Source organism: Erithacus rubecula, assembly GCF_903797595.1.
Source record: "Erithacus rubecula genome assembly, chromosome: 1".
Taxonomy (NCBI): Eukaryota; Metazoa; Chordata; class Aves; order Passeriformes; family Muscicapidae; genus Erithacus; species Erithacus rubecula.
Window position 1 is genome coordinate 93,580,483 of NC_136658.1, and position 12,222 is coordinate 93,592,704.

General features: G+C 37.5%; 1 protein-coding gene across 3 annotated transcripts in view; it reads right to left on the reverse strand.

The window, feature by feature from the left end:
• Positions 1-12,222, reverse strand: part of ARHGAP6 (Rho GTPase activating protein 6) — a 305,969-nt gene that overhangs the window by 18,419 nt on the left and 275,328 nt on the right. For all 3 annotated transcript variants that reach the window (XM_079309630.1, XM_079309631.1, XM_079309632.1), the window contains exons 5-8: positions 8,653-8,848; positions 5,601-5,656; positions 1,755-1,905; positions 374-522 (exon numbers count right to left, since the gene is read on the reverse strand). In XM_079309630.1, coding sequence (XP_079165756.1) covers positions 374-522; positions 1,755-1,905; positions 5,601-5,656; positions 8,653-8,848 — 552 coding nt within the window. The remainder of the gene's footprint in view (positions 1-373; positions 523-1,754; positions 1,906-5,600; positions 5,657-8,652; positions 8,849-12,222) is intronic.

A 12,222-nucleotide genomic window follows, 5' to 3' on the forward strand; every position in this document is an offset into this window, starting at 1 on the left:
AACAGAGAATGAAAAGAAAACGAACAAGTATATCCTTGCATGCCTGACCTTTTTTGAGTACTTTTCTCATAGAATATAATGAGATAAAACAAGGCAGCAGGGGAAGGATGGATGACATTAGATGTTCTTGACAGCAAGGCTGGTACACTGAATCTCCCAAAGGAAGTGGTAGATGCTTTGCTGATTAAGTCATACAAAAATTAAACCTTCACAGCCCTAAGAACATAATAAACAAATGGCACAAGTGCAGGCAGATAGACTCTCTCCCATCTTTCAGGGACATGCCACCACTGTGCATGTTTCAAGGCTTTAAAGACCACTTTTGAGACCATTAATTAAGCAAAGTCAAAGGACACAAGTGACCAGGACTTACCTCTTGGCCATCCTTGTCTCTGGTGTCTTCTGCATGGCCAGCCACTGTGGAGAGGAACTGCAGCAGCCGGTGAAGGGTATCGCAGTTACAAGGAGGTAGAAGATAAATGAGAAGCTGTAAGGTGCTGAGCTGTTCATCTGGCTCTAATACTAAGAGGGGAAAAAATATGTTCTAAGAAAATCACTCCAACTAACCTAAAAGCAGAACAAATACACTGTTCCAAACCCATAGGAATAGCTTTGTATAAGAAACATTTTCCTTAAAACATTGAAAGAAAACTCTAAGGAAATATCAAAACTATAAGAACTACTGCTATGGGATTTTTGCCTTAGTTGGTCAATATTTTGCTCACCAGTTCATAGGATTTTTCTTATCCTATAAGAGAACAAATTCCATGTTTTAGACTCCATCACTGTTACTGGACTCAAACATTCTGCTGACTTTTCTACTTACTCCATTCATTTAGGTATAGCTACTGGTATATACAGTAGCTGTCAAGCATTCCAGTCAGGTTTATACTTCAGCCATTTTTAATCAGTTTTCTTACAGTTTTTCAACTTGCAGAAGTATCAGGCGATTAGAAAAGCAACCAGAGAAATAAAGGACATTCTGCTACCACCACCACCACTTGAACCATCTAAATGGTAGTCAGTGACAATGGTGGGACAGAGGCAGGATCTCAGACAGGAGGGCTAGAAAGCATCTGAACATATACCAGGCAGCTGCTTAAGCTTGAAAACTTTGAAAACTCCAGCTTTACTTCTTCCTAAATCCTTTAGAGTCTGGGTCTTAGCAACACAATTGGGAGTACTTAATATGATGCCTTTGAGGACCATTAACTATGAAGAAACTTGAATTTTTGAAGCCAAGCTGGAACTATGGTCACTGGACAGATCTACAAATTTTAAGGATTCAAATGGGAGTCTGTGGCACTGCTGGATCAATGACAGGGTCAGGTTTTAATAGACAACATGAACTCCATTCTTACAAATGCAAAAATATGTATAGTTATTGAAATCCTTCTTGCTCTAGTTTTCTGGATTATTTGTATACCCTATAAAAAACACGAAGAGACTCCAGTAAATTTATACTAAAGAATATACTGTATTATTTCTATTCTATTCTATTCTATTCTATTCTATTCTATTCTATTCTATTCTATTCTATTCTATTCTATTCTATTCTGTTATATTACACTATATTATATTTACTATTGCATATTAAAATATACTATATATTTTATAGCGTATTATACCAACATTTGGAGCAAATCAAGGCCAGCACATTCATAATAAGAGAAAAAAAGGCTATTAGCAGAGATCAAAGAATTCAAACAAATCAGCTTTTGAAAATTGATAAATCAAGATGTTGCAGAGCTCACAGAGAGTGTTGATGAAAGGTGTATAAAGCTCCCTGGTGAGCAGTGGGTCAGGCATGTCCCGCAGAAATTCCTTTAACAAGGCAGCAACATCGTGAATGCTGTGCTCTTCATCTAACACAACATCCACACCTCGGTCAAACTCTTCACGTAACTGCAAAACAACATGAGAGAAAACCATAGTCACTTCTTGTCCCAACACAGAAACACAGAAAATCCCATCACAGAAAATCTTTTAATAAGCAGATTTGCTCATTTTCACTTTCAAGATTGAGCATGACTAGTCTTTGGTAAGTTCAAAGATATAATTCATATCTAATTGCTGCTTATTCTATAATACCTAACTTTTGGCTTGTACCAGATTGTAATAAAATACAGTTTTTTCCCCAGCTAATATATGACACTCTTGTAGGAAAACATGCATTCAAGTACCATTTTTGCAGAAATGCAAGATTCATAACAAAGGCAGAAACCAGAGAGAATAAGGAAAATGACAAGCCAGGCCATATCACCTAACTGCATTGTCCCTGAAACCAGAAAGACTAAAATTGCATTTTGTAACATTTATGGCTTTGTAGAAAAACATTATTAGTAAGTTCATGTTAATATCCACAAAATTCACATTTCTCTTGATATTTAAGGCTGTATGTAAAGATAGGTAGCAAGCAGACAGGTTCACTAAGACTTCAAAGCATTCCTTCACACACACCTCATTTAGCCTTCTAAATTTAGTTATACTCATTAAGTAATCATCATTACAGAGTTCACAAACAGCAAGCTAACATCATTATAAGGTATTGCTATATTTTTCCCCCCCTTTGGTCCTCAGACAAATTCTGTGTAATTCAAAGGCATCACACTTCCCAAAGGCAGAAGAAAACCCTCTCCCAAATTCAAGATACCTTAGGAAAAGACAAAAGCCTGCCCTTCCGGAGGCATTTTCCAGCACCAAGAGCAGAATACTTTCCTCAGGTTGACAGCTTCACCTTTTACTCTTTTTTTTTTTTTTAAATTTTGAAAACAGTCAAGAGGTTTTAAAACTATTTCCTAGAAAAAATATGTACCTTTGCTAACATTATGAGGTATGACAATGTCACACCTATCTTCTCAGAGAGTGACTACAGCTAAATCTTATAAACAAAGAAATCTGACATATCAGATTTCTTCACTAGGAATATTACAAACATACCAAAGAGAGGAAAGAAGCTCAGTCCCAAGCAAATCATATGTCTGTGATATTTTGTGGCAAATCTTGACCATGTGCAAATCTTGAGTTCAGTGTGAAAATCTTTTGTTTTCAGCTGAGACTGTTTTCATAATGGGTGTGACAGTACTCATTAAAAACCACAGCCTCCACTCTAATTTATTAGGATTATTTTTACCATTCTTTATATAAGCCATTATTAATAATGAGTAATTATGCTATGAAGACCAGAATATGTTCTTTATCTAATATTATTGTTTGATTTATAGTCAAAGATTTTCCAGGGCCAGCTTGGGGACTTCATTCCCAGCTTAATTCTACTCTCCAGACTGGTGAAGAATGCAGAACATCCCTGAGGAGCAACACAAATTACCTCAATCCAGAAGATTGTTTCTGCACTTAAGTGCCCAAAAACAGCTGAGGAAACCCATTAGCATTGCATCAGGAATTCAGACTTTCCAAATTGCCTGCTAAATCATAAACTGCTGTTACAGTCTTGAATATGGCACTTGTGATCTGATATCCTGAGACCTACAGAGATGTTCTAAGCAGCAAAATATCATAGAAGCTTTGGTGAGATGTGGCCACATTTCAGGCCCAGCTGTCATGGATGTTAAAACTGTATATTGTACACCTCAACTTCAAGTCTTTCAGATTCCATTCACATGGAATGCATTCAGACTTTTGGAAGATAAAGGTGGTGAACTAAAGCATCTTAATGAATCTTATGATATGAGAGATGAGGACATCTGTGCTGGAAGAGGGGATAGGAGAGCAGAGCTCTAGCTATTTCACTCTTCATCCTCAGGCTTGAAGCTGCCATGATGCCACCAGACCCAGGATGAAGGGTTGCCCTCCCCAGCCTTGGCAACAATGCTCTGCTGGAGCATCTGTTCCAGGCACAAGATGGTACCTGGCATCCTGAAGCTCCAGATCTACCACCTGGAGCTTGAGAATCTCATCATGCTTGGGAATCTCTGTCCTACATCCCACTGAACATGACAGAGAAGGCTTGCAAGAGATGCACGTGTTCTAGATTTTCTCTTCCTGGTCACCAATCAAAAACCCTGCTGGCACATGCATCTACTTACTTATGTACTTACTGCAACAAACTACAGTGGAAACAGGACATTTTCTAACTGGGGAAGGAAGGAAAACAAAATATGCTTGCTTTTTACACAAGAAAAACTAATGAACAGCTGCAAAAGCACACCAAAATCCGAGTGCTGGGTTTGGCTTTCTATGGCTCCAAAAATGGGTGGAATTTTAATTGAACCCAGACTTTCCCACGTGTTCATGTTGACAACATTCATTACTGTAATCACAAGGGCCAAGCTGATGCTTCCTTGTTGTTTAATGAAATATATCAGTTTACCTAGTTCAATAAATTAGTCCAAGTAATAAAAAACATAGATACCCAAATCTCTTGATTTGAAAACACAGTAAAAGTGGTGAAAGTCATAGATGTTCAAAGTAAGGCTTAGTTTACAAGTGAATGATAGAAGCTCTCTGCTTTTTCCTCAGACATATGATGCAATTGTACTCATCCCTAAATGATAATGTATGTTATAACACTAATGCTTGCAATACAAATGTGAGGAAACTTCAATAGTTTTATCTAGTTCAGTGCTGATCTGAAAACTGCCTCTGCAGATTTTTTTTTAGCTTAGTGTTACACCAGCTACTCAGGAATAGAAACTGCTGGAGAATGAGCTACAATTCAGTAGGGTATACTGTCCTACCAGACAAAATCAGTTCAATTTAGCTATTCAAGGTGACTTTCCAGAATGATAAAACATTACACTATGACGTTTTTACAGCTTTTTGCAAAGAACTATAACTTCTGGGATCAGTTGGAGTCAAGCTTTCTTTTGCTTTTTTTTTTCTGTCTGATGTTCTTGGTCTTAACTTAATGGGAAGAGTATTTTCCTGTAATTTTTCATCCCCTCCTTATGCATCATGCAAACACTAACCACTGTTCTCCACTGCTCTAATTCAACATGTATTCCCAGCTTCTGGGAACAGCAGTGCAATATCTAGGTAGGTATACCTAGGAGCCAATATCCATATTTGACTTTATCTCTGGAACCTAATTGCACACTATCTTTTCTTTTTCATAACTTGGCTGAGACTAAGACTTGGAAGGGTCTGTTCTGATCTTGAAGTGCAGCAGGGGTAAAAGAAATGTGATATTTAGGAGCAGCAATCTTAGGGTCAAAGAGATTGTTCTGTACTTGAATGTTTTCTCATACCTTGAGTTTTCCAAAAAAGATTTACAGTTTGAGTTTACTTTGGGAGCTTCAGTTGTTTCTGAGATGAAAGGAACAGCCAAGATTTTTTTTTCCCTGCAGTGTGACCTTTGGAAAATTTCTTCATTGTAGTTTATTTGGATCTCCAATCCTTTGCTACTTTTGCAGAGCAAAACATACAGAGACTGATAGCCTGCTGAGAACCTGACAAGGATTTCACCAGATGTAAAAAATACTGGAAATGGCCTTTTATGAGCCATAAAAAAATCAGTGAAGTCACTGACCCAGAAAACCTAAATTTCACCATGCTACAGATGGGGAAGAAAACACAGCAAAAGCAATCAGATTTGTTTTTATCATAGCTGATGAAAGAAAACCATATTCATATCCACTCACCTGTCTTACTCTCTTTTTTGAGCTTCCAACTCTGAATATTCCTACTGTCTGGAGACCTGCAAGTGTAACACATCATAGCACTATTTTATTGTTTAATTTTTTCTCCTGAAAATTGCAATGAACCAAAGCATTCTGACCTATGTGTGTACTTATAAGAATAAATAATAAAAGAAAGCAACATATTTCTCCACAAACATGTACTTACCATGTTGATGCAGATTCAGCTGTGATGAAGAAGCTATCCACTGTGTTTTTTAAGGATCACACTTAACCTGCAAAAGGGCATCTCTGTGACATTTCTTGTGATGCCACTTTGGTAGTGCCACTGCTATGAGAGACTGAGGCACTGCTCAGGGTTTGGAGGTGTAATTTCCAGGACAGACATCAAAGGAAACAGGCAGTAAAACAACTAAAAACATGGGCATTGAGTTGTGCATTTGGAGATAGGATAAAGTTGGTCTTTGGCTCACTGGCTCTCAAGTTCCTGTCAAGACAAAGTTGAGAGTCTCCTTCAGGGGTACATAAATAGGGACCTCAGGTAGACTATGAGAGAGAAGAACTTCAACTGGGAGCTGTGTGCAGTTTATAAGGTATTATATAAAGGGAAAGCTATAAAGAAGCATTGTTGTACTTTAGGCAAAGTGTGTCATTTAGACTTAGAATGATTAGGAAATTGGTGTTGCTCACTGTTTCATAAGGCCTCAGTTGAAACTTTCTTCTAGCCCTGCAGAAAGCCACTACAAATACAACAAATGAGAATATGCTTCTCAAATGGACATATCTTGCAGGCTAATAGGGCCTATAAAATTTGAGAGGTGTTCTTTAGCAAGAACAATGTGAGCAGAAATTTTTGAGCCTTAAAGACCTGCATACATAATATAATTTTACACAGTTATACAGTTTTGAAAAAGGGATGAAATTATCTATAAGCCTGGAAGTTTATGGTCTAGCAAGGGCTACTCTGCAGCTCTAATCTCTATTGACATAGAGGAGATGTAAAATTACCTTGTGAGACAAATGTCTTTTGACAGCCATTAGGCTATACTTGCTTGTTGGAGACACGTCACCTTGAGAAGTATTTGGAGTTGCAATCTTCAGAAAAATTCAGATAGGATTCTGCTTTTTAATTTTTTGTCTTAACATAATTTTATTTTTTTTTTAAATCTTCTCTCTTTGATTAACAGAAAACTACATTGATGGACCATCATTTAGCAAACCCAGGAACTCTGGCAAGGAATCATTTGAGATGGAGATTACATACATTGGGCAAAACCTGCAGGCTGGTTACCTGTTCCTACATAGGCATACAGTGTTCATTCTACACTTCAGGTCTACAGAAAGACAGACTTTTGTATCTCTGGGACAGAATCCCAGGGAAAACTGGGATAAGGACAGGGGCATTAATGTCTAACAACACTACCACTTTTTGTCATATAATGCTCAGAATTATCCTTTAAATCATTAATCAGAAACTGCTGGTGATTTGTTGCAGAAAAAAGACTTATGCATATAGGCAAGTATTTTCAGAATCAGCAGCTTGGTGCATCATATAGACTGGAATGATGTTGCTACAGTGTCCATCTTCTACTATCTTTAAATTTCTCTCAGTTTCTTGTGGACAGCAGATTAAATTGAAAATTGAAGAATTTTTCCCAGATTACATCAGGTTATTGCACTGTGGTATATTATAGTTTACTCTTAAACAATGCCCAAAAAATCATCATAAATCTCCTTTAAAAGGGAACTTCAAATATTTCTGTAAGGAGCATCATATAGAAAAGAACTTTTTTATGACAGTGCATTAAGAGGTTTAAAAAATTTATCACAGATTGTCAGGTGACCTAAAATCACATTATCCAAATGATACTCAACTGGATGGCTTTTTGGCTGACTCAGATACTTTTATGTTCTCCAAACTCAGCTACCTTTGCTTAAAGGGATGGAAGCCATTCATCTCAAACTTAACCATCCCATACTCACTTGTCAGCCATGACATATCTAATCTCTGTAAAAGACTAACAGTGACTACCTTTTGCAATGTTCCTTGATGTATTTGTAAGAAAGACAGGTTTCAGTTACAAATTGTGAAAGCTCAGCATGGTTATTTAAATTGCAGTCCCTCATCTGCAAAAGCCTTTCATTCAGAGTTAGTAAATGATTACTTGCTGGTGAAATTAACATCATATACATCATTTGCTGTTACAATCACCATTATTTTATGGTTTGTTGATTATCTGGCCATGTGATAACTCCACCTCGCTGTGGCCAAGTTATTTCAATTATCATTAAAAAGCTTTACAAGGCTAAGATAGATTGGCATAGATGGTGAGCAGATACCTAGATTGACTATTGTTTCTGCATTCTGTAAAGCTGTGGGAGGCTTGTGTCTGGACAACCACGAGCACACAAGAAGAATACTGCAAGGAGTTTGTAACTTCCTTTGTAGAATGCAGCCCTGAGCCTGAGGCTGGTCAGGAGGAATCAAGCCAGAGACAAACTGAGTATACAGCCTTCAAGCCCTGCAGTGAAGAGGAAGAGGCTTCTTGGAGCTTAATATGTACTTAGCATGGAATTCTTTCTTACTCTGAAGCCCCATCTTCAAATATCAAAAGTCATGCACTACTAGCATAAATAGTTCATCTAGATCTCAAACTTTAAGATCCACTGGTTGTGAAGAATGGCTCCAGACTGACTGGCATATTTCAGACTTTTTATTTTGATGGTACAGGCAAACCTGTGAGATGTGAATAGCCATTTCTGGAGAGCTGAGCATCTAAGTACAAGGTGACTGACCTCCAAGAAAAGCCTCTATCCCTGTGCTCTATGGGCCAGTTCTACAAGATTGTAGCTACAGCTCTTCAGTTTGGGAAGTTACCACATACAGAATTACTTGTGAGAGTATTTTTAGCAAGAGGCAAAACAGGAGGGAAAATGTCTAGCTTTCAAAGATATCCTTGCAAATGGAAGCATACACTTACTTCTCAAAATAGGTATTTATTTATATTATAGCAAAAATACATCTGCCACTCCTGGGAAAACAAGATATTCTTACCATGCTTTTCCAAGTGCTGGCAGCAACTATCTACAAGCCGGGGGACCTGCCTGTAAATAGGGTTCAGGCTTAGTTTCTTATCTCTTGCCTTTTCTTTCTTGCTCTGGGCTTCTGCTGGCAAAGAGAGCTGGAGAGCCTCCAGCAGCCTTGAGTGATTGTCATCAAGGTCTGTAATAGAGTCCACAGACATGGCACCCTGTAAAATACACACACACATGAATAATCAGCAGGGCTGGGGAATCTCAGCATCACAGGATGCCCAACAAAGACTTCTGCCTACCTGTATTTTAAACAAACTAATATAAAAATACAATTAGCTACAACATTTTTATAAATTAATGAAGTTATAATACCAGTGTAATGGATAGGAAAAATCACTACTGTACCAGTGTTCTCATATTCTTATATTACAATGAATACAAATTAAAATGCTGAAAAAATGAAATGCTTGCCACTCATTTGCTCCATCTTTATACTGTTGTAAGCCTGCACATACTGGGGGGCAAGGATGAGTCATGGTCTGTGGGTGCACCTCAGCAGTTCCATATTCATGGAGACATATAGACGTTTTAAAATCTCACTGCCTACTTCTTCTGTAGCTGGGACCATTGTATCACTGAAACTTATGCAAAATAATTTACAACCATGCACCATATACAGTTAACAGTTAATATCACAAATGCATACAGCTGTGGAGCTTGAAATAATCCCACTCTACCACAGAATAAAGATACACCAAAGAAGTTGAGGAGTAATAGTTTTAAAATAATTCTGCTTCATATATCTTAATATTTTAAAATCATTAAAATTCTGTTGAAAGCTTTGAAAGCCAGGTTTGGATTATAGCAAAGTGCAGAGGTTCAAGCAGTCTGTAAAGGATAAAGCAGCAGAAGCAGCAGGAGGTTTATGGCATATTTCAATTTTTATACTTGAAAAACAAGACTTCTTTTTTCAAAGCACAAGATTACTGTCTCTTGAAAATTACCATTTCTCTCAATTAGTATTAAAATTATGAGGCAAAAACATTCTAGCATACATATAGTCTTACAGTAATAATAAAACACAAAGAAAAAGTTCAGGTTTTATTCCTATTAAAAATATCTGTTGCAAACTGATTTTCTTCTTTCTGAAACAAAGCATATATTTTATCACAACACAGAATGTACTGTACAGGGATACAGCATGTTGTCCTAAGAAATAACAAGAAAGTGTAAATTCCTACTCAAAACTTTTCTGACAACTATAGTTTGTTAGAAGCACACTATTCTGCTGAAAAGTAATTTATAAACTGCTAGTCAGGACTCTAAGTCTATTAAATGAGAACTGTACAATTGCTTACAAGGGAATTTGAAGCTCTATTTTGTTCCATCAGCCTAGCCAACTGAACTTTATAAAGATTTTCAACTCATAGGCAAAACACACAAAAAGTCCACTGAGATTTCAAACTCATTGATAAATTTCTAGTTCATAATACCTTAAAAGACCCCAATTTAACTTATCAGGATTAGTTCTGTTTCTGGTAACTAATGGTAGATGTATAAGTGAAGTACAGTGAAGTTTCTAGATTCTTTTTACCCACATTACTATAAACAATTACTAGATCCTTTAGAATGCAACTTTTGACCTTTATTTCTGGTGTCTCTCAAAAGTACATCTGCTTGATTCCTTTTACCATTTCCTGCCAACAGGAAACAAAAACACAAATAAAAAACCCCTCCAAAACAAACAAGAACCTCTGGCTATGATCCATGTGTGTAAAATTCCAACTGAATGATATTTTTATTTTAATTGTTTGGCATTCCAAACATCAAATGAACCAACTGACAATGGAAATTCTAACCCCACCCTCACCACTGCAGCCCCTGTGTGATAGATGCTTGCCTTTATAGCCTGCCTTTACTGGTCCTTTCCTGTCTGCAGGATTCATCCTTATGAACCATTATTAGAGTCACTTAAATCGGATTCAGATCCCTAAAATAGATGCAAATACATGGTTCAATGTGCTCCTTGGGCATTCTATCAAAATTGTGGATTAACCAGCATACTGAGCTGGCTTTAGGAAGAATGACCTTGAGTTCTGTGACTGAGTCACTGCTTGGCAATACCATGTCCAGGCCAGCCCTGATTTTACAAAGGAAAACATTACCAACATAGTCCACTGGTCCAGCTCAAACTCAGGCAGACCCGTTAGTCTGGGCTCAGACAGACCTACCTGACTGCTGAGGAGCAGTGGAGGAGGAGACTATGCACACCACTGCCCACTGCTCCAGGTCTAGTAACACACACACTGAGACACCTGAACTGCAGTGCCCAGCAACTGAACAGAATCAAGTTCCATCTACCAGGCATTACCTTTGCACATAATGGACACCAGCCAAAGTGGAATTTAAAGTCTCAAGCTCCAACTGCTGGGCAAAAATCCTACACAGAAAATGCAGTGACAGTGACTTTTGTCAAGCTGCTGGAGGAGACAGAACCACAGCACTCACACTATGAGCTCTGCAGCCAGCATTACCTCTATCTCTTATTGAAAGTCTCAGCTGAGTGTTTGAAGACTCACTGAAATACAAATAAGTGAATGACACAGTTGCAAAGAAGTTAATGGTACAATGATAAACAATCCCTCCAGTTTAGGTTTAAAAGGACTGCACTCCAGGTGTCTGTGTAGAATTTTTATGCTAAATTGGTTGTATCAGTTGCATTCACTAACAAATAATTTTTTAGGTTTTTTTTGTGAGCATTTACCAGTTGAAAATAAACAGTGCAATGGTGCCCAAGAGATAAAAGGTGCCCTCCTTACCATCCCCTAAATAAGCTCGAGGTAAAGGAGTAAGTGCACTAATCAACAGAATTATAAAGACAGACAAGATATAGGATAGGAGTTTATATCAATGTTAAAAAATTGCAAATTCATGAAGTGAATTAGCTAAGTTCATTCCCTAAAGGAAATGCCACCTCCTGCAATATAATATTGACAAAAAAATACTCCTAAAACCAACCAACTATCCAAACAAAACAAGCAAAATTGTCCCTCAGCTTCTAGGAAGTTGGTCCTGATGGATCTCTATGATGTACTAAAGGATCCACATTCTTTTGTTTGCTCATTGGACAAATGAAAGTCAGAAATCTTCTCACACTTTGTGAAGAGAACAGCATATGACTCAACTCTGAACATGAGTTCTTTCTCTCCTATTAAGAAAAGGTTCTGAAGCCAATGAGTACATACAGTGAACTTTTATTTTTTGTCACTGACTGCCAAATTCTGAAAGAAGTTCATGGGTTTTCCTATACACTTAGTCAAACTGCTTTGCATTTTTGTGTGAACACAAATGCCTGTTCATATGGTTGGCACAAACCAAGAAATGTGCATTAATGCATATACAAGACTGCAAGCATCATGCTTTCAGTTTTGAAGACAGAATACAGACACTTCAAGCTTCAGCAGATAGTTACACAATGAGCTCCATGATCTGCCTTCTGCCTTCTCTCCATTTGCAATTTACTCCAGTTCCACTCCTCTTAAACCCTGATCTGAAGAGCCCAACAGAGAATTTCTATGAAGAACGTTTT